The following is a 27,679-nucleotide window of genomic DNA, read 5'->3' on the forward strand; positions in this document are numbered from 1 at the left end:
TGATAGTGGGGGATTCAGCGATTGTAATGCCATTGAGCTTCAAGGGGAGATGGTTAGATTCTCTCTTGTTGGAGGAGGTCATTGCCTAGCACGTGTAGCATGAATGTTATTTGCCACTTATTAGCCCTAGCTTGGATATTGTCCAAGTCTTGCTCCATTTCTACACGGACTGCTTCAGTATTTGAGGAGTCACAAATGGTGCTGAACATTATGCAATCATCAGTGAACATCCCCACTTCTGACCTTATGATTGAAGGAAGGTCATTGATGAAGCAGCTGAAGTTGGTTGGGCCTAGGACACTACCCTGAGGAACTCCTGCAGTGATGTCCTGGTGCTGAGATGATTGACCTCCAACAACCACAGCCATCTTCCTTTGCGCTAGGTACAACTCCATTCAGCAGAAAGCTTTCCCTCTGATTCCCATCGACTCCAGTCAAGAAAGAACACCTCCATTTCTCTGTCTGAATAGTTTAAATTCAGTGAGAAGGTCTGCAGCCTTACAATTTAGGGCTGGCAACTTCATTGTCATTTTGTTTTGGCAGCATTGGTGGCAGGAATTTTTAAAAAAATTTATCCAGCACAGCTTCTCAGTGCTTGAAATGTGTGGTCACTGTCTTGCCATTCTTCCAGTGGCTACACCCTGTTGCCGGAGTAGGGATCAGTGGTGATATTGCTGCCTCCTGCCCTTCCAAAAGGCCCTGCCCATGAAGCAGTGTTTAGGTGCGAAGAGGGCCCCAACGCCCTCCAGAGAAAAAAGAAAATGGCGATGAAGGTGGTTCTGTCCTTCTCAAATGTATGGAGGCTGCCACACATGAATGCTTCAGCTTGACCGTGTCGTGATTGATCAATCACCCTCCAGTGGCCCGTCAGTGATGATGATGCTCCCTCCCGAAGGAGCTCTGCCCAGCGCTCACCTCGCGGAGTCAGCTTTTGACTGATGGTTTCCTTTGGAAACTGTTATCGTGGCTTGTCGCAGACTCACGTTCCCTTAATGTAAAGCTATAGAATCGGGACTCGACGACTGCCAGTCAATACGAGGTGTGATGATCCGGCGATGCAGACATACAGTGAGTTGGGTGACAGTAGTGCAGACTCACTTACACAGACTTTGCTGCTGCCGCAAGGATCGCGGAGGAACCTGATGAACTTTCAAACCTTCACACCTGAGCATCTGAAGCAGATGGGTTCAGCTCTGCAGAAACATGAAGTCAGGTCCTCCAACAACCACCAGCTGTTGCCGTATTGTGTTTTGTTGCTCAACACAAATACACCAATCACACAGGTAAGATTAGTGAATCTAAAAGGTGTTTTTTTTTATTGAAGATGCTAACTTTTTTAAAAATTCTTTCATGGGATGTGGGCATCGTTGTCAAGGCCAGCATTTGTTGCCCATTCCTAATTGCCCTTGACAACTGTATGGCATGCAAGGCCATTTCAGACAGCAGTTAAAAGTCAACCACCTTGCTGTGAGTCTGCAGTCACATGTAGGCCAGACCAGGAAAGGATGGCAGATTTCCTTCCCTAAAGGATATTAGTGAACCAAATGGGATTTTACGACAATCGATGATAGTTTCGTTGCACCATTACTGAGACTAGCTTTCAATTCCAGATTTTTTTATTCATTCATTGAATTTAAATTCCACCAGCTGCCATGGTAGGATTTGAACCTGTGTCTCCAGGGCATTAGCCTCTGGATTACTAGCTCAGTGACATTACCACCGCGCCACCGTCTCCGCCAACTTTATATACAGCAATCTTAGGAAGGTAGGGTAACACGTCATCTCTGGAGCTGCTTCCAACAACTGCCTAGCAATCACATGGGTCTGTACATCACATCCTTTCTGGTGATGGACAGCAGTTTTAGATACACCCCTTAAAGTAATACCACAATGATTGAGATATGTAATTACAGCCAACGTGCTTAGTGGAAACATCCTGAATAGAATTTGAGGATCTGGAGGTATATGCTAGCAAGGAATTCTACAATGTTTGAAATGTGGAGGATCGAGCCACGGAGTGGGACTGACTGCATAGCTCCTTGGAGAGCCAGCATGGAAATGAAGGGCCGAATGGCCTCCATCTGTGCCATAAATTGACTATATATCACTCAGACCTGGCTAAAGAGGGATGTCGATTTCATGGGTGGATTTATAGGAACTTGATCAAATATGAAATGTACATGGGTGGTTTGGGGTGGGGGTGGGGGTGGGGGGGCGGGGGTCAGGGAAGCTGTGAAGTTACAGTGGTATAAATTTCACCCAAGAGATTGGGAGAAGGTATAACTTGATATGATAATGGAGATAGAGAAATCTGGATTGGATGCAAAGTGAAAACACAGTTAGTGAAGGCAAGTGATGTTATCTGACCAAGTCAAAGGGAGAAACTCGACCTGAAATTTTATACTGAAATAATGAGACGATGTGAGGGATAAAAGGTAGTTCTCATGGGTACGTTCAAATTTATCAGCGATAAATTCAAAGTCTTGAACTGTAGTAAAAGGAATGAAATGTGTTTCTGGACAGGTTACCCACCTGTCACAAATCTCAAGGGTGAAGGAGCCCTCATGGGGAAGAGGTGTTGATGCAGCATGGAATACTTTGGCACATGGAAGTGCTGAAACAGAAACTATTGCATTATTTAAGGGAAAACTGCATGAATATTTAAAGCCGAGGGCTATGGGGGAAAGAGTGCAGGACATCTAGCAAAATGCAGAAAGTTTGAATGACAGAAAGATGCCCAATAATTCCAGTGTCGGGCCTCCAAGTCTACAGGGCAGAGACAGAGCCTGAGAAAGGGAGTTCTTCAAAAAATATCTCTACACTGCCCACACCATATTGAACCACAAGAAATTTGTTGATAGCTGGAAAAGGAAACTGGGCCATTACATCTGTGTTCATACCCAGCAAGAACTGTTCCAACTTCAAGGCACACTGCTTCACCCAATAGTGAAGACAAAGCACTGAAGAACAATGCAAATACCAACTGCTGCTGTGGAACTCTGGTTGAGGCCAAGAAACGCACCACAGAAATCTCCAGGGAAGGTTGGCATCGCCAAACAAAATCATTAAATATCTAGGCAAAGAGAAAACAATCAGCACAGCCAACATGGATTTCAGAACAGAAGATCCACTTAATAAACCTGATTCTTTGAGATGTCAGATATGGTGGAAGAGGGAAATGTCGTTGGTGGCAGGTTTCAGCAACATTCAGTCACAGAGAAACTGCAGGTGTAAGATCGAACTTTTTTGTGTGACTTTTATCAGTACATAAAATGTAAGTTTTGATTAGGTGTTTTTAACTTATAAACCACTCACCTTCAGTTTAGGCATCTTAACACATATAACCAGCTCATGCTTATGGAAATTAGATGAAGCATTAATACATAAAACAGCTCAAAATTGAAAAATGGTCAAATTAGAGCAACCCATAACGCAGAAGCATATAGCAAGCAAACGATTTTCCCCAGCCATCTGTTTGAAGCCTGGGAAAGAAATGTGAAGAGAAATGAGACCTTATTAAACTAAGATACAGGAGGTCTACACATTCCAGAGTCTGGAACAAGTGCTGTAAATAACCACACAAGGACAGGAGACAGTCTCAATATAAGAAAGGGGTTAAAGTGTCTCTATTAGACCTCCCAAATCCATGCCCATCTTTTCCTCAACTCCATGCTTGAATCCCTCCAATCAGCACTGAAGCAGTTCTTATCAAGTCACAAATTACATGCTATGTAATTGTGACCATCATAAACTATTCCACCTCGTCTGTCTCAACGTGTCTGCAGTCTTTGATGCGGCTGACCACATCATCCTCCTCCAATACCTTTCCTCCATCGCCCAGCAAGTTGGGACTGCCCTTGCCTAGTTCCATTTTTATTCATCCAACTGTAGTCAGGGTATCACCTGCAATGGTTTCTATTCCTGTCCTGCTTCAGCAGCTGAAGGCATGACCACCAATTGTGCAGCGATTAAAATCAGACATGCGTAAGAGACTAGACTTGGAGGAGCACAGATATCGCAGAGGGTTGCTGGGTTGGAGGAGATTAGAGAGATAGGGAGGGGAAAGGCCATGGAGGGTTTTGAAAACAATGATGAGAATTTTAAAATCAAGGTGCTGAGACCAGGCACCAACATAAGTCAGCGGTCGCAGGGGCGATGGGTGAATGGAACTCCTACCAGAGTCATGCTGAGATCTGAAGAGATTCCTGCAGATGCAGAATGTCGGCGGTAATGCTTCAGAGCAACTTGCAATTAGCCATTTTTTTTTTGGAGTGAGTGAGGGGAGCAGAGAAATTGATATGGCTAATGTCTCGCCGACAGTTTTCAATGAAAAGATCAGGAGTGGGTAAGAGGCCAGAGAGAGGGGTGCAGGTGGAGGCAGAATGTTTTTTTCCCCCTGGTCCAGTCTCTTTCCCACCTATATCCGTGACTCTTCTCAGATTGAACAACTTCTCCTTCAACTCCACTCCCTTCCTTCAAATAAAAGATGTTGCTATGGGTACCCGCATGGGTCCTAGTTATCCCTGGCTTTTTGTGGGAAATGTCGAACATTCCTCGTTCCAATCCGACTCAGGCCCCCTCCCCCAACTCGTTTTCCAGTACATTGATAACTGTATAGGTGCCATTTCCTGCTCCTGCCCTGAACTGGAAAATTTTATCAACTTTGCTTCTAATTTCCAGCCTGCTTTCACCTTTACATGGTCCAGCTCCAACACATCCCTTCCTCGACTTCTCTGTCTCCATCGCTGGGGATAGGCTGTCGACTAATATTCATTACAAGCCCACCGACTCTCACAGCTACCTCGACTACACTTCTTCACACCCTGCATCCTGCAAGGACTCCATTACATTCTCCCAGTTTCTCCGTCTCCAATGCATCTGCTCTGATGATGCAACCTTCCACGACAGCGCCTCTGATATGTCTTCCTTTTTCCTCAACCGAGGATTCTCCCTCCCCCCCACCATTGTGGTTGACAGGGCCCTCAACTATCTCCGGCCCATTTCCTGCATCTCTGCCCTCACACCTTCCCCTCCCTCCCAGAACCGCGACAGGGTTCCCCTTGTCCTCATTTTCCATTCCACCAGCCTCCACATCCAAAGGATCATCCTCTGCCATTTCCGCCACATCCAGCGTGATGCCACCACCAAACGCATCTTCCCTTCCCCGTCAGCATTCCGAAGACATCATTCCCTCTGCGACACCCTGGTCCACTCCTCCATTACCCCCAACACCTCATCCCCTTCCCAGGGCACCTCCCCATGCAATCGCAGGAGGTGTAATACCTGCCCATTTGCCTCTTCTCTCCTCACAATCCAAGGCCCCAAACACTCCTTTCAGATGAAGCAGTGATTTACTTGTACTTCTTCCAATTTAGTATACTGTATTCACTGCTCACAATGCGGTCTCCTCTACATTGGGGGAAATCAAACGCAGATTGGGTGACTGCTTTGCGGAACACCTCCGCTCAGTCCAAAAACATGACCCTGAGCTTCCTGTCACTTGCCATTTCAACACACCCCCCTGCTCTCCTGCCCACATCTCTGTCCTGGGCTTGCTGCAGTGTTTCAGAGAACATCAACCCAAGCTCAAGGAACAGCATCTCATTTACCAATTAGGCACACTACAGCTTACTGGACTGAACATGGAGTTCAATAATTTCAGAGCATGACTGGCCCCCTTTTTAATTTTTAGTTTTATTTTTTCTTTTTTTAAATTTTATTTTAGTTTGTGTCATCATTTTTTTTTTTAAACCATATGCCTGCCCACTGTTTTTTTTAATGTTTGTGCCTTTGGCCAGGGCTGTTCGTTATTCGGTCATTTAACATCCTCTCTGAACTAACGCTTTCGTCTTTTACCACACCAGCCTTTGCTCCATGACCTTCTGATCAGTTATTCTCTGTGACCCTGTCCTATCAATACCTTCCCTTTTGTTATCTTTTGCCCTACCCCGCTTTATTTGCTTAAAACCTATTACATTTCTAACCGTTGCCAGTTCTGACGAAAGGTCACTGACCTGAAACATTAACTCTGCTTCTCTCTCCACAGACCTGCTGAGTATTTCCAGTATTTTTTGTTTTTATTGAAGTCAATAGGAATCAGGGGAAAAACTCTCCATTGGTTGGAGTCATATCTAGCAAAGAAAGATGGTTGCAGTTGTTGGACGTCAATCAGCTCAGCCCCAGGATTTCCTCAGTGTAGTGTCCTAGACCGAACCATCTTCAGTTCCTTCATTAATCATCTTTCCTCTAACGCAAGGTCAGAAGTGGAGATATTCGCTGATGTTTGCACAGTATTAAGTTTCATTCACAAGTCTTCAGATACTAAAGCAGTATGTGCTCCCACGCAGCAATATTCAGGCTTTGGAGAGTGACAAGTAACATTCATGCCACATATGTGCCCAGCAGTGAACAACTCTAACTAGAGAAAGTATGAACATCTCCCATTGACTTTAAATGCCATTACCATTGTCCACAGCACCTTATGGCCATCAGCAGCAGCAGAATCGTATTCAACCACAATCTGTAACCTCATGGTCCGGCATATCCCCCACTCTACCGTTACCATCAAGCCAGGGGATCAACCCTGGCTCAATGAGGAGTGCAGGACAGCATGCCAGGAGCAGCACCACATAACAATGAAGTGCCAACCTGGTGAAGCTACAACACAGGACTACATGCATGCCAAACAGTGGAAGCAGCGTGTGACAGACAGAGCTAAGTGATCCCACAACCAAAGGATCAGATCTAAGCTCTGCAGTCCTGCCAGATCCAGTCGTGAATGGTGGTGGACAATTAAATAACTAACTGGAGGAGGCGGCTCCACAAATATCCCCATCCTCAATGATGGAGGAGCCCAGCACATCAGTGTAAAACACAAGGCTGAAGCATTTGCAACCATCTTCAGCCAGAAATGCTGAGTGGATGATCCATCTCAGCCTCCTCCTGAGGTCCCCAGCATCACAGATGCCAGTCTTCAGCCAGTTCAATTCACTCCACATGATATCAAGATACGACTGAAGGCACTGGATACTTCAAAAGCTATGGACCCTGACAACCTTCCAGCAATAGTACTGAAGACTTGTGCTTCAGAACTAGCCATGCCCCGAGCCAAGCTATTCCAGTACAGCTACAACATTGGCATCTACCCGACAATGTGGAAAACTGCCCAGGTATGTTTTGTACACAAAAGGCAGAACAAATCCAACCCAGCCAATTACCGCCCTATCAGTCTACTCTAGATCATCAGCAAAGTGATGGAAGGGTTCGTCAACAGTGCTATGAAGCGGCACTTACACAGCAATAAAATGCTCACCAATGCTCAGTTTGGGTTCCGCCAGGGCCACTCAGCTCCTGACCTCATTGCAGCCTTGGTCCAAACATGGACAGAAGAGCTGAATTCCAGAGGTGAGGTTAGAGTGACTGCCCTTGACATTAAGACAACATTTGACTGAGTGTGGCATCAAGGAGCCCTTGCAAAATTGAAGTCAATGGGAACCAGGGGGAAAACTTTCTGTTGGTTGGACTCATGCCTAGCACAAAGGAAGATGGTTGCAGTGGTTGGAGGTCAATCATTTTAGGCACAGACCTCACTGCAGGAGTTCCTCAGGGCAAACCATCTTCAGTTGCTTCATCAATGACCTTCCCTCCATTCAAAGGTCAGAAATGGGGATGTTTGCTGTAGATTGCAAGATGTTCAGTACCATTTGCAATTCCTCAGATACTGAAGCAGTCCCTGTCCACATGCAGCAACACTTGGGCAACATTCAGGCTTAGGCCGATAAGTGGCAAGTAACCTTCACTTCACACAATTACCAGGCAATGACAATCACCAACAAAAGAGAATCCAACCATCTCTCCTTGGAATTCAAAAGCATTACCATCGCTGAATCTCCCACTATCAACATCCTGCGGGGGGGGGGGGGGGGGGGTTACCATTGACCAGAAACTGAACTGGAGCAGCCACATAACTATTGTGGCTATAAGAACAGGTCAGAGGCTGGGAATTCTGCGTCAAGTAACCCACCTCTTCACAGAACAGAATCACAAAATTGTTTCAGCGCAGGAGGCCATTCAGCCCATCATGTCTGCACCGGCTCTCTGAAGGAGTAATTCACCTAGTGCCATTCCCCCACCTTCTCCCCATAACCCTGCACATTCTTCCTTTTCATATGATTCCCTTTTGAATGCTTCAATTGAACCTGCCTCCACCACACTCTCAGGCAGTGCATTCCAGACCTTAACCACTCGCTGCGTGAAAAAGTTTTTCCTCAGGTCGCTTTTGCATCTCTTACTCATTACTTTAAATCTGTGCCCCCTCATTCTTGATCCTTTTACGAATGGGAACAGTTTCCCCCTATCAACACTGTCGATACCCCTCATGATTTTGAATACCTCTATCAAATCACCTCTCAGCTTTCTTTTCTCCAAGGAAAATAGTCCCAACTTCTCCAATCTATCTTCATAATTGAAGTTCCTCATCCCTGGAATCATTCTCATGAATCTTTTCTGTACTCTCTCCCTAACCCTAACTTGGTGCGGAGCCCAGAACTGGAGGCAATATTCCAGCTGAGGCTGAACTATTGTCTTATATAAGTTCAACATAACTTCCTTGCTCTTGTACTCTATGCCTCTATTAATAAAGTCCAGGATACTTTATACTTTACTAACTACTCTCTCAACCTGTCCTGCCACCTTCAAATACATATACACCCAGGTCTCTTTGCTCCTGCACTCCCTTTAGAATTGTACCCTTTATTTTATATTGTCTCTCCATGTTCTTCATATCAAAATGAATCACTTCACATTTCTCTCCATTGAACTTCATTTGCCACCTGTCTGCCCATTCCACCAACTTGCCCATGTCCTTTTTGCAGTTCTACACTATCATCCTCACAGTTCACAATGCTTCCAAGTTTCGTATCATCTGTAAACTTTGAAACTGTGCCCTGTACACCAAGGTCTCAGTCATTAATATAGATCAGGAAAAGGGTCTCAACACTGACTCCTGGGGAACTCCACTACAAACCTTTCTCCAGCCTGAAAACATCACTCAGCCAATGTGGCACAGTATCAAGCACCTTTTGGAAGTCCATGTACACCACATCAACAGCATTACCCTCACCAGCCCTCTATTACCTCCTCACAAAACTCCAGCAAGTTGGTTAAATATGATTTTCCCTCAAGAAATCTATGCTGACTTTCTTTAACTAATCTGCATTTGTCCACGTGACTATTAATTTCATCCTGAATTATTCTTTCTAGAAGTTTCCCCTCCACCAAAGTTAACCGGACAGGTCTGTAGTTGCTGGGCTTATCTTTTCACCCTTTTCTGACCAAGGGGGTAATGTTGGTTGTTGACTCCCCAAAACCTGTCCACCATCCACAAGTCAGGAGTGTGATGGAAAAATCTCCAATTGCCTGGATGGGTGCAGCTCCAACAACACTCAGGAAGCTCAACATCGTCCAGGATAAAGCAGCCTGCTTGATCAGCACTGCATCCACTACCTTAAACATTCACTTCCTCCACCACCGATGCACAGTGACAGCAGCGTGTACCATCTACAAGATGCACTGCAGCAACTCACCCCGCCTCCTTCCAAACCCACGATCTCTACCACCTAGAAGGACAAGGGCAACAGATGCATGGAATCACCATCATCTGCAAGTTCCCCTCCAAGTCACACACCATCCCAACTTGAAAATATATCGCCGTTCCTTTACTGTCGCTGGGTCAAATTCCTGGAAGTCCTTTTCTCACAGCACTGTGGGCGTACCCGCATCAGATGGACTGCAGTAGTTCAAGAAGGCAGCTCACCACCGCCTTCTCAATAGCAATTAGGAATAGGCAACAAATGCTGACCTTGCCAGCAATGCCCACATCCAATGAAAGAATAAAAAAAAAATTGCGACTACAAGAGCAGGTCTAAGGCTGGGAATTCTGCAATGAGTAAGTCACCAAAGACTTCCCAAAGTCTGTCCACCATCTACAAGGTACAAGTCAGGAATGTGATGGAATATTCTCCACTTGATTGGATGAATGCAACTCAAAGAACATCGAAGAAGCTCAAGGCCATTCAGGACAAAACAGCCCACTTGACTGGCACCCCATCCTCCACCACCAACGCACAGTGGGAGCTGTGTGTACCATCTACAAGATGCACTGCAGCAACCCACCAAAGCTCCTTAGACAGCACCTTCCAAACCCGTGACCTCTACCAACTGGAAGGAAAAGGGCAACAGATGCATGGGAACACCACCACCTGCAAGTTCCCCTCCAAGCGACACACCATCCTGACTTAGAACTATATCACCGTTCCTTCACTGTCACTGGGTCAAAATCCTGGGACTCCCTTCCTAACAGCACTGTGAATGCACCTACTCCACATGGATTGCGGCGTTTCAAGGCGGTGGCTCACTGCCACTTTCTTAAGGGCAGTTAGCGATGCGCATATCGCAAAAATGAATAAAAGTTTTGCTGTTATTAATCTTCACGTACAAAGGTTTTTGGTATCAAAAACAATACACTGACTGTGTTTTTTTTCACAAGGCTATCTCCGTGATGCTGCCGCCTTCAAATTTACTGATTTAATTCTGGAGGAAACAATTTTGCTGGAATTGTTTTGAAACTGAGATGGGTTAATATACTGCCGGGTTAGCTGACTGTAGCCAGGCAACAACAGTGTATGATTCACCTCAACACCCCTTAGCTGGGGAGGGGCAAGAAAATAGCCAGGGTTCCTCTGCTTGATTTCTGTCCTATGTCTCACAGAATCACATGTATATGCACGCGCACGGATGCTAAACAAGAAAAAGTTTCCACATGATAGAATAGCAGTCCAAAATCTAAGTTTCACATCGGAAGAATGAAGAGTTAGGCAATGTACCAGTCAGTATTCATGCCATGTCCCCCGGAAAGCAACAGAGTCTTTGGGATTGGAAGAGAGAAGATGAACACAAAACATGTGAAAAGAAAGGGGAAAAGAAAACTTTTTAAAAATTCTTAAAACCTTGTTTTTCATTGAAAACCAAACAGCTAATTATTTGCAGCCATAACATAATCGGCAGACCAGCCAAATCCAATTGTCCCATCAATACGGAGCTTCTGGCAGCAGTAGGTTCCCATAAAACAAATAATTCATCAAAAAACAGTGAAATGAATTTGACATAAAGCAAGTAGTGCAAGTTTTTTTTTATTGCATTAAACTCCAGCATCTGTGCTCAGCACCAGAATGTATTAATTCAGGTCTGAAATACAGATTGTCCACTTTCTGGAAGGCACCCTCTCTAATTCAATCCAGTGAACTGTAGAGTTTCTGATGCAGATATGAGAGTTTCTCCGAGCGAGTCCTTTTGAGCAATGGGAACCACTCCCAGTAGGGCAGTTCTACGACCACATAGCCAGCTTGAATGAGCTGTCTTCTCTTCATACTGTGCAACCCCAAGAGGATGCGGGAACTGTAGCAGTAATGATTGCGGTTGGATACCTGAATGGCGAGTTTTCGGATCTCCGATGGGCTCTTGGGCTGAATAGCAGCTGCTTTTAATGGAATCTTTGAGTTAGTTAACGAGCTTAAAAGACTGTCTGTTAGGGGCACTCCACTTCGAAATACCTTTAGATTCAACGCTGTACATCCTCTATCTTCGACACTAACTGCAGTTTTGAACACGGTTTTAACAGGCTCCACAGCTTCTCCCCCAGCTGAGTTGTCGGGCTCACTTTTCAAACTTGACCCACGAGCTCTGCGTTTTGCGAGTTGGGAAATTAATTGGTCTGTTACCGGGACCCCGCTGAACTTGAACTCAAGTTTCTGCACTTTTTTGTTTGACGCTTCCATGTTAAGTGGCAGCGGTTTTCCAGCGGGGTCAAAGTGCACCTCAAAATCAGCTGACCTGGTGTGAGGCAAAATCAGGTGATTCTTTACAAACTGAGGGCCACCCAGCATGATCTGCAGCAAAATGGTGGCTTCGACCATCTCCGGCTTCACACAAATGTCCTGCCTGGCAAAATTCCAGAGCATTTCTGTAACTTCTTGCTGCAACTGCAGCGGGAGACGATGGCCTTTGTAATCAGGGCACTCAATTGCCACCGTTCCATCAAGTGTGAAGAGATCTTTTTTCAGCTCGAACGGACTTCCTTCAGTTGCTAGCTTTACAAACTGCGGGCTCAAAGCAACATCGATAAGATCATGAGGGAAGCGCCCCATAAATGCCAGCGCTAGCAGGGCGGTAAGCAAGTGTTCCGGGAAGCGCTGAAACTCATGCATTTTATGGTGCAGCTGCTCAGTCAAGCTGGAGAAAAATTCTTCAGCGTTTTCAGGTTCGTAGTTCAAAGCTGAAAAAGACCAGAGGTATTTGGCAACATCTTTGCTCCGACAGTAGTGCACCTTTGAAGGAACCTTGGCAGCGACGGCATCCAAGAGACGCTCATCTCGGTAGCGCAAAGACGCGCACGCCAGCACAATATGCATGACCCCCTGAGTGCCAATATTAGGAATCCTTTCATGTGCCACCTCTCCTAATCGCTTTAAGAAAGGCAAATGATCCACATGGGTATAACGGAACATTTTCATCACGTTCACCAAGCTATAATTGCTAATGTCATCCATCCTTTCCGCGACCTTGTCACCAATTCTTTTCATCAGCTGCTCAGAAAACCCATTTTTAGACTTAAAGAAGCCCAGGCAGGCAGCTCCAACCTCCTCCATGTTCATCTGGTCCAAATACGCGGACAGCAGCATTTCCAGTTTTTGCATCAGCTCTGGAGGTGCTCGGCGATTTTCCCCAATGACGTAGAGGAGTTGAACCAGCTGGGGCATGGTCAGTTCCTTCCATCGCAAGGCAACGTAGCTCAGAACTATCTCCATGTACTGCGGCACGCTGCGCCCAAGGCAACGCCACAAGTCAGCAATCATCAAGAGCTGGTTGAACTTCATATCCCACACGCGGCGGCAGAACTCCGCCTCATAGACCTTCAGGAACTCATGGGAAGAGGAAATCTGGAGGCGGACGACAGCCTTGAAAAGCTGGAGGAGCTGCGGCAAAGTGAATGCACCCCGGTTGTCGACGCTGTACCGGCAGAGCATGGCAAAACGGGAATCCGCCCTCACCACTGCATGCTGTTGGCCCGGTAACCAGCTGAGCCGGCAAAAATAGTCCAGGATATTCTCCGGGGTCAGACTACTTTTCAGGAAGGACACATCACGCAGAATCTTCTGCCCCTCTTCCTCTGAGAGCTGCTCTCTCTGCTCTGAGCTGTTGAAACAAAGAGCCCTGTAGGCATCACGAAGCTTCTGAAAACCCCGAGGGTCCTCTTTCGTATCGTAGATCTCTACAATGTCCGAGTCCAACTTCTGCTTTGAGGCTGCAGGCCACTGGACACCACCACACTGCTCTTCATCGGACTTATTATAGACCAGATTCAGTAACGTGTTTCTGGCACTGGATAGTCGGCGAGAGCAGGTCACCATGTAGGTGTTACGCACTTGCTTGATTCCCAAATTGAACAGAACATTTTCCAATAAACCTGAGAAATCATCACTGTAATCATCTGTCTCATTAGAAACACTCTGTCTTGACCTGCTTTTAGTGCTGCTGTATGCTGCTGGGTTGGAATAAACTTTATAGTCCAGCAACACTGAGTCTCCCTTCGGTAAGCAGAGGATGGTCCTGCCATACATTTCATCTTGCTTGTTATTAACGTCCTCTTCCTTTTGTTTAGGTTTTGTCGCTTCAGTGCACCCAGTGGTTTTTGAATACGCTCGCCGGTTGCAGATTCTTCTGGGAAGCTTCCGCCAGACGACTGCAGCCATGTTCGTGAAGAGTGTGGGACTCAGCTTGCCTCCAGTACTGAAAAAAGGTAAAAGGATAAGTGGCTTTGACGCTTGAGAGTTTCCAAGGTCACCTGCATTTATAATTTAATGGGAAGCTACTGGTAAATTTGCAACTACCTTTAACATCTAACAACTCCTGTATTGCATACACACACAAGGAAACTGTTCCTCTACAGTAAACAGTAATTAGACAGAACCCATTCACCAAGTCTACACCACTAATTCTGAGATCTAGCAGGATACACACCTAGAATGGGTGTGGTGCATCACCCCTCATCGAATGGGTTGTGGAAGCCCATAAAAATTCGAGCATTTAGTGCTAATTACCCTATCAGTTGTTAATCAACCTGCAAATCCTTCCACTAATTCACACTATTTTCCAAGGGAAGAGTATAAAGATATGAAAACAAGAAATGAGGAATTGACAGTGCACAAAAACGTCCAGCAGCAAAGAAATATTACAGAAAACTAATCTTCCTCAGTTGCGGATGAGCACTTGACAGCTGACAATTGTACAACGGAAGACATGAACTACACTTCAGTCTCTTATATAGGTCTAACTTAATAAACAGTTGTCTATTATTGTGACAGTCTGGAAGATCTGACTGAAATGTACATTTTGAGGGGCCTGGATAGAGTGGAGGTGAAGGGTCTATTCACTTTAGCAGAGAGGTCAGTGACGAGGGGGCACAGATTTAAAGTGATTGGTAGAAAGATTAGAGCAGAGATGAGGAAAAACTTTTTCACCCAGAGGGTGGTGGGGGTCTGGAACACACTGCCTGAAAAGGTAGTTGAGGCAAAACCCTCAACTCATTCAAAAGGAGTCTGGATATGCACCTCAAGTGCCGTAATCTGCAGGGCTATAGACCAAATGCTGGATTAGAATAGGTGGATCGTTTTTCTGCTGGAACAGACACGATGGGCCAAGTGGCTTCTTTCTGTGCCTTAAACTTTCTATGATTCTGTGAATCAAAATAAGCTAATTAACTGTAGCTCCATCAAGCAACGCCCAGGACAATGGATTTAAACTGGCGCATAATATAATCTTCCACTGGCCAAAAAGCACAGTAACACAGCAGTAAGCGTCCCACTGAACTGTACCAGACAATTTGCACTTACTGTAGCACACCAGTCAGAGAGGCAGCATTAGCTACAGTAACTGAACTGCAGTAGCCAAAAAATACTGTGGCTACAAGAGCAGGTCAGAGGCTAGGAATCCTGCAGCAAGTAACTCACCTCCTGACTTCCCAAAGCCTGTCCACCATCTACTAGGCACAAGTCAGGAATGTGATGGAATACTCTCCACTTGCCTGGATGGGTGCAGCTCCAACAACATTCAAAAAGCTCGACACCATCCAGGACAAAGCACCCCATCCACAAACATTCACATCCTCCAGCGATGACCCACAGTGGCAGCACTGTGTACCATCTACAAGATGCACTGCAGCAACGCACCAAGGATCCTTAGACAGCCCCTTCCAAACCCGCAACCTCTACCACCTAGAAGGACAAGGGCAGCAAATGCATGGGAACATCACCACCTGCAAGTTCCCACACACCATCCTGACTTGGAACTATATCACCTTTTCTTCACTGTCGCTGGGTCAAAATCCCTTCCTGGCAGCACTGTGGGTGTACCTACCCCACATGGACTGCAGCAGTTCAAGAAGGCAGCTCACCACCACCTTCCCAAGGGCAATTAGGGATAGGCAATAAATGCTGCCCTAGCCATCAACGCCCACATCCCATGAATGAATGAAAAAAATATCACCGAGAGACAATTTGTTTTTATTCTTTCATGGGATGTGGGCGTCACTAGCAAAGCCAGCATTTGTTGCCCATCCCTCATTGCCCTTGAACCTGAGTGGCTTGGTAGGCCATTTCGGAGGGCAGTTAAGAGGCAACCACATTGCTGTGGGTCTGGAGTCACATGTAGGCCAGACCAGGTAAGGATGGCAGATTTCCTGCCCTAAAGGACATTAGTGAACCAGATTGGGTTTTACGACAATTGATGATAGTTTCTTGGCACCATTACTGAGACTAGCTTTCAATTCCAGATCGTTATTATTTAATTGAATTTAAATTCCACCAGCTGCCATGGTGGGATTTGAACCCGTGTCTCCAGGGCATTACCCCAGTCTTCTGGATTACCAGTACCAGTACAAATACAGAATCGAGAAGCGAGCATTCAGGGACACTATAGCAAACAGGTTACACGACATTCACAGAAAATATTTTTAACAGCTTAACTTACAAAAATAAAATCCTGTGTACCTACTGCCATTCTGAAGGAATAGAAACAACACTGTACAAGCTACTGATAAGTTTGAGGAACTTTTGGTTCCCTTCTCCACCCGCATCAGAAAAGACTACAAAGAACCTTTTGCTGTAACAATGAAGACAATGTTGTTTTAAATTGAATACTTCCATGTTGTACACCATAACCTGAGCCCAAGATGGTAGGCAGTATCAGCCTCTATCAATACCACCATGAAGATAGAAGCTATTCACTTGTCCAAGGCTAACTCGCCCTCTTAGTTTCACTTCCCCCCTCTCTGTGGGAGATGAAAGTCATCGGCATCCACTTGATAACTTTTGACACCACCACCAAGACTTGGAGACCAACATGCAGAAACAGTAGGCAGAATAATTGATTGAATGCTAACTTCAGCACCCCTTAAAAAAAAGGAAACATGCTTATTCCAATGATTTCTCATTTACTCATACGATTGAATAGTAAGTGTGAGTAATGTCCCTGCTTTCAGTTAGAAGAGGAACCCAAAAGAAACAAAACTGGCCTCGAGTACAAACTGTGCCTTTACAGGGTAAAGAAACTCAATGTACAGATTAGTTACCAATTAATAATTGTCTTAATAACTGTAATGACTGAACTTCATTCAGCTCCTTCCGTCGATCAGGCATAAGATTAATGATCGAGATGTAGGTTTTAGGGGCAGTATTTGCAAATCTGTGTGAGCACTGTATATAATTCTCAACAGCTTCAGACAGATTTTGATGTTTTGGGAGGTTGGGTTTATAACTGGCAAATACTGTTTAATTTGGAAAAGTGCAGTATTCTGCATGTGGATGCTGGGACAATTGCAATTTCCAATACTCAGATCGACAGATTTTGTTATATAACAGTATCAAGGTAGGCTTCTGCACCATATTCACATCGTTGTTTGGAAAATGTGCTGATCCTGCCGGAATATTGCTCACCATTGTGAGCTTAAACAGGTAGAAAATCCTTCTAATATCTGGAAATCTTTATAAGTCCTGAACCTTCTTTGTAGCTTTGAACCTTCACTTAACCTGACTTTTCTAACCAGGAGATTCAAGGGAAAATATATACCATGAGTTATATTATTCATTCAACAATTCTCAGAATTTTAAAATAGTATATCAGAATTTTTGATCTCAGTAAGATGCAGGTGCGACATTCTTCTCCATTTCAAGTACTCAGTATCAATAATCTGTCCGCTCTGATAAAGTTTAGAAAGAACTCCTAACTGAAAGCTCTCAGCACATCTTTACAATGTTTATTCCAGTCTCAAGTAAAGGTTAACATTCATACATTATACACTGGGACTAACATTTCCATCCAACATGGCAAACTTCTTCCCAACACACCTCCCCTCAACAACTGCAGGACAAACAGGTCAGAGCTCGGACTACTTTCCCAATATAAGTTTTTTTTTTTGCAAAAGTTACCTTCCATAGGCAAGTCCTCACTTCCTATGAACGGAAACTGGACCTTAATTGTGAAATACTTGGGATGACCAGTAATCCATATATCATTGGAATATCCACCAGAAGTAGCACAGGATATTACCATCCATTCCCGAGTTCAGAATCGCTGGAAAACATCACGCAAATCGATTATATAACACAGGCTGGAAACTATTATACAAGTTTATTATGAGATGAAATTCTACAGCGGTAAAAATAAATCAACAGGTTAGATAACATATTACTTAAACTTCAATGGTGCATTAAGTGGTTACTGAGATTCTTTAGTTTTTTTTTTAAACAAGAATCTCTAAAATCGTTACAAATATATAATCAGGAACTTTCAAGCTCCATGGAGTCTTGTCTTGCTACGATGCCGCAGATGTACATTACAGGCCAAAGCCCATCTAGATCACCTTCAACCATCCTGGCAGTTGCATGATACAACGGTAATGGAGATATTGATTAAATATAGCAATCCATCTCTATCAATGAATCAACAACTGACCCAGACATGACATGAGGTAAACCCCAGTGATGGAGAGCTTAGGGAACAATGGTCCAAAGTCACCTGTTCCTCCCAAGCATTTTACACTACTGCATGTATTGTCTCAAATTGTTCATATATTGCAAAATATTACCTTCTGAAGAAATCTATCTGGTTTGTATTTGAAAGAATCAGTACTAACTGCTTCCACTATCTCCCGAGGGATTCCATATTTGACTCTATATTTCAACTAGCCTGACAACTGCACAATTCTCTGAATAAATAATTTCTCTTACCCTCTCGTCTCAGTAACTATTTTAAATGGATCACTCGTTTATCACTGACTCCCCCACCATCAACATCCTGGAGGCCACCATTGATCAGAAGCTCAACAGGACCAGCCATATCAACACCACGCCAGCTCAGCGGGTACTCTGCAATGAGTGGCTCATCTCCTGACCCCGCAAAGCTTCTTCACTGTCTACAAGTATGATGGAATATTCATCTGGATGAAAGTAGTCACAAGAACTTGAGCTGATCCTGGAAGAAACCATACACTTGACTGACACACCTTCCAATGAATCCAATACCTACCACAGGCACACTGTGGCAGAAATATATCCAATCTACAGGGCGCACTGCAGAAACTCACCAAGGTTACATTGACAGCATACAAACATACGCACGAACACATGAACATACGAACTAGAAGCAGAAGTAGGCCATTAGGCCCATCTAGCCTGCTCCGCCATTCAATAAGATCATGGCTGATCTGTTTGTGTCTCAAATTCCACACTCCCATCTACCCCCGATAACCTTTGATTCCCTTGCCTAACAAGGATTTATCTAACCCCACCTTAAAATTATTCAACGACCCCGCCTCCACCATCTTCTGAGGCAAAGAGTTCCAAAGTTGCACAACCTGAGAGAAAAAATTTCTCCTCATCTCTGCCCTAAGAGGGCGACCCCCAATTTTAAAACAGTGACCCCCTAGTTCTGGACTCACCCACAAGAGGAAACATCCTTTCCACATTCATCTTGTCAAGACCGTTCAGGATCTTATATATTTCAATCAAGTCTCCCCTCACTCTTCTAAACGCCAGTGAAAACAAGCCCAGTCTGTCCAACCTTTCCTCATAAGACAACCCGATCATTCCAGGTATCAATCTAGTAAACCTCCTCTGAACCGCCTCCAACACATTCACATCCTTCTTTAAATAAGGAGATCAAAACTGCACACAGTATTCAAGATGTGGTCTCACCAATGTCCTGTATAACTGAAGCATAACATTTTCAATTCCTCTCGTAATAAAGGATATCATTCCATTAGCCTTCTTTAATACTTGCTTTACCTGCATACTAACTTTTTGTGACTCATGCACTAGAACACCTAGGTCCCTCTGCACCTTGGAATTCTGCAGTCATTCGCAGTTTAAGTAATACTCTGCTTTTTTAATCTTCCTGCCAAAGTGAACAACTTCACATTTTCCCACATTATACTCTATCTGCCAGATTTTTGTCCACTCACTCAACCTATTTATATCAGTCTACAACCTCCTTATCTCCCCTTCACAACATACTTTCCTACCTATCTTTGTGTCATCGGCAAATTTAGCTACCATGCCATCGTTCCCCTCATCTAAGTCTTTGATATAAATTGTAAAAAGTTGAGGCCCCAACACAGACCCCTGCAGGACTCCACTCGTCACGTCCTGTCAATCCGAAAAGTACCCATTTATGCATAGTCTCTGTTTTCTGCCAGCCAGCCAATCTTCTACCATGCTATATGTAACCCCGTACAACATGAGCTCCTACTTTGCTTAATAATCGTTTACGTGGTACCTTGTCAAATACCTTCTGGAAATCCAAGTACAGTATGACAATGGGCTCCCCTTTATCCACAGTGCAAGTTACTCCTTCAAAGAACTCCAATAAATTGGTTAAACATGCTTCCCTTTCACAAAACCATGCTGACTATTCCTGATTACCTTGAGTTTTTCTAAGTGCCCGGTTATAACTTCCTTAATGATTGATTCTAACACCTTCCCTACGACAGATGTCAAGCTAACTGGCCTATAGTTACCTGTGTTCTGCCTCCTCCCCCCTTCTTGAATAGAGGGGATATATTTTCATCTCCTGGCCTTGTGACTTGTACCACCAAGAAAGGCAAGAGCAACAAGATCACAGAAACACCATCACCATCCAGTCAAACATCATCCCGTCTGGGACATACATTACCGTTTCTTCATCATGATTGGGTCAATATCCTGAATCTCCTACCTAACAGTATCCTGGGAAAATCATCACCACAAGGATTGCAACTAGTCAAGAAGAGGCATCATCATCTTAAGGGAAACTAGGATGGCTAATAGATGCTGGCCTTGCTCACATCACTCAGTAACAACACTCAAGAAGGTCGACACCATCCAGGACAAAGCAGCCCACTTACCACCACGTTCAGCAGATGCACTACAGCAACTCACCAATGATCCTTCGACAGTACCTTCCGAACCCGTGACCTCTACCACCTAAAAAGACAAGGGTAGCAGATGCCTGGGAACACCAGCACCTGCAACTTCCCCTCCAAGCCACACACCGTCATGACTTGGAACTATATTGCCGTTCCTTCACTGTTGCTGGGTCAAATCCTGGAACTCCCCTCCTAACAGCAGAGTGGGTGTACCTACACCACATGGACTGCAGCAGTTCAAGGCAGCGAGTAAATTTAAGAAAGGAACTGGGTATCCATCTAGTCAGACCCAAACTAGCATGCTATTCAACCATGCTTTACATCATACATACTGCCCTTACCTTTCCCCTAATATCCACCCAGATAATTAGAAAACTTGCTCCACTTTTCTCGAGGTAGTCCCGAGCCAGTTGGTCTCAAGAGAGGGTGCTACCAATATTCCTGGTACTCCTGGACTCGGAATGAACAGTATTGATCCAAGTTAATTGACAAAAAAGAGGTGAGAGGGGGAGAATTTTTTTAGACGCAATGTGGTCAGGAATGCACTGCCTGACAGGACAGTGGAAGCAAATTCAATCATTAACGTTCAAAAGGGAATTGGATAAATACTTGAAGGGGAAAATTTTGCAGGACTAAGGGGTGAGAGACTAACTGGAAAGCTCTTCAAGGAGCCAGCACAAGCAAAATGGGCCGAATAGCCTCGTATGCTGCAGTATTCTGAGTCGAAGAGCATTGCTGGGCTCACCCATTGACCCCAACCAGCGACTCCTCCACATGCGCACAGCTGCCCACTCAACCACGGCCTCCCGCACATGCGCACAGTTGCTCCCATCCAGCACCTCCCGGACATTCGGACAGCGACGCACTCGGCCAGCACCTTCCGGACAGGCGCACAGCGAGGCACTCGGCCAGCACCTTGGCACATGCGCACAGCGAGGCACTCGGCCAGCACCTTGGCACATGCGCACAGCGACGCACTCGGCCAGCACCTTGGCACATGCGCACAGCGATCCACTCGGCCAGCACCTCGGCACATGCGCACAGTTGCGTTTCCTCGCCAAACGAACGCAGCTTTGGTTACCAGGGTGACCGGATCGTCTGGCCTAATGTCACCCAGTCCAACAACCGCAGCCGGTGAGTCTCCCGACGATGCTTATGCTTCATCTCGCTTCACTTACCCTCGGAAGCAGCCACCATTCTCCGGGAACAAGAAGGGAAAGGCGGGGCGCTCAAAACGGAACGGCCGGAAGGTCAAAAAGCGCAAGGGCAGTTCAAAACAGCCAGGGATGAGAAAGGCAAGATACAATAATTGTGTTTTAAGTTTTCCCCAATGATAATGCAGGTTTCAGTTTGCAACGCAAGTCTTATATTCAGGTATTTGTACAGCAAATACATGTCTTTAGATGTCAACTGTGGCTCAGTTGGTTCTGAATCACAAGGTTCTGGGTTCAAGTCTCACTCCAGAACTTGAGCACAAAAATCAATGTTGATGCTCCAGTGCTGCACTGTTAGAGGTGCCAACCTTTGGATGAGATAAGGCCCTGCTCTCTCAAGTGGACATAAAAAAATCCCATGGCACTACTTTGAAGAAAAACAAAGCAGTTATCCGCGGTGTCCTGGCCAATATTTATTCTTCAAGCAACATTACACAAACGGATGGGAACCAGGATGTAACATTGGAAAGAAGAAACATGATGCAAAAAGGATTGGGATAGAGAGTTAGCACGAGAGTAAGAAAAGAAAATTGGGGTCAGAGTAAGGTCTAAATTAAAGCAAAATACTGCGGATGCTGGAAATCTGAAATAAAAACAGAAAGTGCTGGAAAAACTCAGCAGGTCTGGCAGCATCTGTGGAGAGAGAAGCAGAGTTAACGTTTCAGGTCAGTAACCCTTCTTCAGAACTGGCAGATAAAAGAAATGTAGAAGATTTTAAGCAAGTAAAGCAGGGGTGGGACAAGAGATAATAAAAGAGAAGGTATTGCTAGGACAAGGTCACAGAATAGCTGACCAGAAGGTCATGGAGCAAAGGCAAACAATATGTTAATGGTGTGCTGAAAGACAAAACGTTAGTACAGATAGGGTGTTAATGGACTGAAAACTGAACAGCCACAAGCACAAATATGAAAAAAAAACTGTGGGTAGGCACAGTAGAAACAAACGGAACAAACTAAAATAAAATAAACACAAAAAAGAAAAGAAAAAAGAAAAATAACGAAAGATAAAAGTAAAATGGGGGGCCCGTCATGCTCTGAAATTATTGAACTCAATGTTCAGTCCATCAGGCTGTAGCGTGCCTAATCAGTAAATGAGATGCTGTTCCTCGCGCTTGCGTTGATGTTCACTGGAACACTGCAGCAAAACCAGGACAGAGATGAGAGCAGGGGGGGTGTGTTGAAATGGCCATCAACCGGAAGCTTGACGTCATGCTTTCGGACTGAGCGGAGGTGTTCCACAAAGCGGTCACCCAGTCTGCATTTGGTCTCTTCAGTGTAGAGGAGACCACATTGTGAGCAGCGAATACAGTATACTACATTAAAAGAAATACAAATAATTTGCTGCTTCACCTGAAAGAGTGTTTGGGGCCTTGGGTAGTGAGGAGAGAGGAGGTAAATGGGCAGGTATTACACCTCCTGTGCTTGTAGGGGAAGGTGCCGTGGGAAGGGGACGAGGTGGTGGGGGTAATGGAGGAGTGGACCAGTGTGTCACGGAGGGAACGATCCCTTTGGAATGCTGACAGGGGAAGGGAGGGGCCTTTGGTAGTGGCATGACACTGGAGGTGGCGGAAATGGCGGAGGATGATCCTTTGGATGTGGAGGCTGGTGGGGTGGAAAGTGAGGACAAGGGGAACCCTGTCACGGTTCTGGGTGGGAGGGGAAGGGGTGAGAGTAGAGGTGCAGGAAATGGGCCAGACATGGTTGAGGGCCCTGTCAGCCACAGTGTGGGGGACTCCTTGGTTGAGGAAAAAGGAAGACGTATCAGAAGTGCTGTCATGAAAGGTAGCATCATCACAGCAGATGCGTCGGAGACGGAGAAACTGGGAGAATGGAATGGAGTCCTTACAGGAGGTAGGGTGTGAAGAAGTATAGACAAGGTAGCTGTGGGAGTTGGTGGGCTTATAATGAATATTAGTTGACATCCTATCCCCAGAGATGGAGACAGAGAGGTCGTGGAAGGGAAGGGAAGTGTCGGAGATGGACCATGTAAAGGTGAGAGAAGGGTGGAAATTAGAAGCAAAGTTGATCAAGTTTTCCAGTTCGGGGCGGGAGCAGAAAACGGCACCGATATAGCCATCGATGTACCGGAAGAAGAGTTGGGGGAGGGAGCCTGAGTAGGACTGGAACAAAGAATGCTCGACATATCCCACAAAAAGACAGGCATAACTAGGACCCATGCGGGTACCCATAGCGACACCTTTTACTTGAAAGAAGTGAGTAGAGTTGAAGGAGAAGTTGTTCAATGTGAGAACAAGTTCAGCCAGGCGGAGGAGGGTGGCAGTGGATGGGGACTGGTTAGGCCTCTGCTCAAAGAAGAAGCGGAGAGCCCTCAGACTGTCCTGGTCAGGGATGGAGGTGTAGAGAGATTGGACGTCCATAGTGAAGAGGAGGCAGTTGGGGCCAGGAAACTGGAAATTAGTTCCAAACTTGGGTGTCAGAAGAGTCATGGATGTAGGTGGGAAGAGACTGGACCAGCGAAGAAAAGATAGAGTCAAGATAGGAAGAAATAAGTTCAGTGGGGCAGGAACAGGCTGAAACAATGGGTCTGCCGGGACAGTCCTGTTTATAAATTTTGGGAAGGATGTAGAAGCAGGCTGTCCGGGGTTGCGGGACTGTGAGGTTAGAAGCTGTAGAGGGAAGATCTCCAGAGGAGATGAGGTCAGTGACAGTCCTGGGGACTGTCGCTTGATGTTCAGTGGTGGGGTCATGGTCCGGGGGAAGTAGGAAGAAGTGTCTGAGAGTGGCACTGAGCCTGTACAAGGTAGATGTCAGTACGCCATACATCAACAGCACCACCCTTGTCTGCAGGTCTGATGACAATACCGGGGTTAGACCTGAGAGTACGGAGTGCGGCAAGTTCAGAGGGGGACAGAGAAACTGAGAATTAAGTTTGCAGTGCAATTATGTAAATGCACAAAAATAATATTGGTGAGCTGCAGGCACAGATAACCACATTGAAATATGATATTGTGGCGATAATGGACACTTGGCTCAAAAAGAGCAGGACTGGGTACTAAATATTCCTCGATATAAAGTGTTCAGGAAAGAAAGGAGGAGGGGTAGCAGTATTTCTTAAGAAGAATATTACAGTGCTGGAGAGACAGGATGTCTTAGAGGGGTCAAGGACAGAATCTATTTGGTTAGAGTTAAGAAAAAATAGAGGTGCCATTACATTGGCTACCGACTAGTGGGAAATTTGCAGGTAATAAAGGAGAGGTGCAAAAACTATAGTTGTAATGGGGGACTTTTTCCTAATATAGGCTGAGATAGTAATAGTGTTGTTAGATAGAAAGAAACTGTTCCCACTCATGAAAGCATCGACAACGAGACTTTGTACTAAAATATTTGGTCAGAGAAGCAAAAGTGACACGAGGAAAAACCTTTTCTCACAGAAAGTGGTTAGGGTCTGGAATGCGCTGCGTGAGAGTATGGTGGAGGCAGGTTCAATTGAAGCATTCAAAACGGAATTAGCCTGTTATATGAAAAGGAAGAATGTGCAGGGGAGAAGGCAAGGGAATGGAACTGAGTGAATTGCTCTTACGGAGAGCCGGTGCAGACACGATAGGCCGAATGGCCTCCTCCTGCACTGTAACGACTCTGTGATCAAGTTTTTGATGAGGTAACAGAGAGTGTTGATGAGGGTAATGCAGTTGATGTCGTGTACATAGACTTCAAAATGGCCTTTGATAAAATGCCACATAATAGGCTTGCCCACAGATTTGAAGCCCTTATAATAAACAAAGTGATTCCTGACAACGCTGGCCAGCGCCGATGTCATCAGGCTGTGCCACGGTGCGCACATGCGCAGACGGTCTCCTGATCTCTGCACATGCGCTGCATTCCTGCTTGCCAGGACCAGTTTGCGCATGCGCTGGTGACGTCATCACGTTACGTCGTCTTCCTCGGGCAACGCGCCAGGTTGGCCTCTGCGCATGCACTTCATGCAACGCCACTGGATAGTCACGCATGCGTCAATCTTCCGATATTCACGCATGCGTCAAAGCTTCGGCGCGAGTTTTTGAAAGTGGAAGAAGGAGAGGTTTCGTCGGGCATTTTCTCGCATTTTATCTCAATTATTTAGTCGTTTTGGAGATTTGCTTCATTTTTATTAGACAGAGGAGATTGTTCAAAGGTAAGTTGCTCTGAAAATATTTCCATTGTCTGGGGCACTGCATGTGCTCCAGTCCCTGTTGTAAGTTGCTGTGTGCGGGCAGTACATGTGCTGCAGTTCAGCGAACAACCTTCCATCTAAACGGTCACTTTCGTTTTTGTAACGTTTCAATGGAGTGCATTCTGTATTTCTTATCTCATGTATCCCGTGTGGTCCCTCAATAGCCTTCCTGAACCTCCTAAACATATGCCTACTTGTTCAAAGCTCCACTTCCCCCACCTGCGGTACCCTCGCCTTGCTGTTCAGTTACACAGTCACCTGTTCCTGCACCCATCCGAGCAGTGCACATGGACACACAGCCACCTCATGCCGTGTCCAGTGGTAGCACAAATGTGAATGCTCTTACTGCGTACACAACTGGTGAGGTGGGAGTGCAGCCACACCATTCTCCATCCTCAGTGTTGCTTTAAGGCAAAGGTAGGTAAGAGTGAAAGAAATGGAAAGTGATGCTGATAGTAGTAGGCAGGATTAAATGGGAGCGTATGGGAAGGCGCAGGAGTAGCATAACCACTAGCAGGGAACAGCTGGGCTAAATGGCCTGCTTTATGTTCATAGTCCAAAAGAAATATGCTTCTTTTTCCAGCACCCTCACATCATTCATGTTTTCCCTGAGAGCAGCATTGAACCATCACGAGATAGGGGCAGTAACATCATCCTGACTCCTACAGCTGAGGTGGGTACTAAGTGATTCATTGGCGGTGTTATCAGTACATGCCTATACTGCAGAACATAAAGCATGCTCACCAGTAATTTCACTGGAGGGAGGGAAGCTCTGACACTCTTGTTCTTTCCTTATTTCTTTTCATGTAAAACGTGCCCTTGAGAAAACAATCCTTGAGACTTAAGGACGGCATTCAAGCAAAGGAGGCAGTGCAGGAGAGGACGCAAGGATGCGCTGATTCCTGCATCTGAGGTGGGTAATAAGTGCTTCATTGGCGACGTTATCAATTGGTGCCTTCACTGCAGAACTTAAAAAGGTGTGCACAACAGTAATTTCAGTGGATGGAGGGAGGCAAGCTCTGACTCTGATTTGCTTTATTTCTTTTCATGTAAAACATGCTATCGAGAAAACAATCCTTGAGACTTAAGGTCAGCATTCAAGCAACGAAGGCAACTGGATCATGCTGCGGAGCTGGTCACGATGTGGAAAGGAACATTGCATTTATGGATGAATTGAGAGTGCACATTGGGATGCGCTTGGGGAACATTCACCAAGAATAGACTGAGTTCAGACTCTTGTGACTTTGCCTTCTTCACATGGACAATACAGTGGTGGAATAGAGAGCCAAGCGTTCATTCACCACAAGGCTCTCCAGGAACAATCTCTTTAGCTGTGCATAGCAGAGACTCGGCCTGTCTGTCTCACGGGAATGCTGGACACAACACTCATGTATCCATGCACAGCAGTTCCTCGGATGCTTAATGAACTTAATAAAACTTCTCAATAATTAAATCCAGAATTGTTGAGGTTTTGTTTTGGATGCTATTTCCCTGACTTTGCAACTGCACTTCAGATATTCAACTGGGGTGGAGGTAGGGGGGTAGAGGGAGGGGTGGGTGAAGAGTGGGATAGAGGGATGGGTGAAGAGGGGGAGGGTGGGGTGGGTGAAGAGGGGGAGGTGAAGAGGGAGAGGGGGGAGGGGTGGGGAGAGCAGGGAGGGGTGGGGAGAGGGAGCATGCAAAAGGCAGGGACCAGACTGTTGAGAAGTAGGGGAGAAAGCAACTGGGTAGGGGAGAAAGCAACTGGATTGGGCATCCGCAGCTGGAGGGAATGGCTGAA

General features: G+C 45.6%; 2 protein-coding genes and 1 long non-coding RNA gene across 8 annotated transcripts in view; 1 reads left to right on the forward strand and 2 right to left on the reverse strand.

Moving 5' to 3' along the window:
* Positions 1-21,747, reverse strand: part of ubox5 (U-box domain containing 5) — a 56,207-nt gene extending 34,460 nt beyond the window's left edge. Inside the window, exon 1 of one of the 4 annotated variants that reach the window (XM_068028939.1) lies at positions 21,694-21,747. The gene's annotated coding sequence lies outside the window, so the exon portion shown is untranslated. Of the gene's footprint in view, positions 1-17,540; positions 17,630-20,856; positions 20,916-21,260; positions 21,322-21,693 lie in introns of those variants that run through there. The other 3 variants (XM_068028961.1, XM_068028954.1, XM_068028947.1) reach the window with 3 other exon arrangements.
* On the reverse strand, positions 11,183-21,741 carry LOC137368730 (FAST kinase domain-containing protein 5, mitochondrial). 3 transcript variants are annotated; one of them, XM_068028922.1, is made up of 2 exons: positions 21,694-21,741; positions 11,183-13,845 (listed from the first exon to the last, which is right to left on the reverse strand). In XM_068028922.1, the coding sequence occupies exon 2, from the start codon at positions 13,806-13,808 to the stop codon at positions 11,289-11,291; it is 2,520 nt and encodes an 839-aa protein (XP_067885023.1). In that variant the 5' UTR covers positions 13,809-13,845; positions 21,694-21,741; the 3' UTR covers positions 11,183-11,288. The 3 variants fall into 3 exon arrangements, with proteins under 3 accessions (XP_067885023.1, XP_067885031.1, XP_067885017.1); XM_068028930.1 differs by lacking the exon at positions 21,694-21,741 and adding an exon at positions 21,261-21,320; XM_068028916.1 differs by lacking the exon at positions 21,694-21,741 and adding an exon at positions 17,541-17,630 and having other exon boundaries at positions 11,188-13,845.
* Positions 21,385-27,359, forward strand: LOC137368767 (uncharacterized). The gene is made up of 2 exons (XR_010974831.1): positions 21,385-21,649; positions 26,483-27,359. It is a non-coding gene; the product is annotated as an uncharacterized lncRNA (long non-coding RNA).
* Positions 27,360-27,679: the final 320 nt, after the last annotated feature.

Source organism: Heterodontus francisci, chromosome 1 (assembly GCF_036365525.1).
Source record: "Heterodontus francisci isolate sHetFra1 chromosome 1, sHetFra1.hap1, whole genome shotgun sequence".
Taxonomy (NCBI): Eukaryota; Metazoa; Chordata; class Chondrichthyes; order Heterodontiformes; family Heterodontidae; genus Heterodontus; species Heterodontus francisci.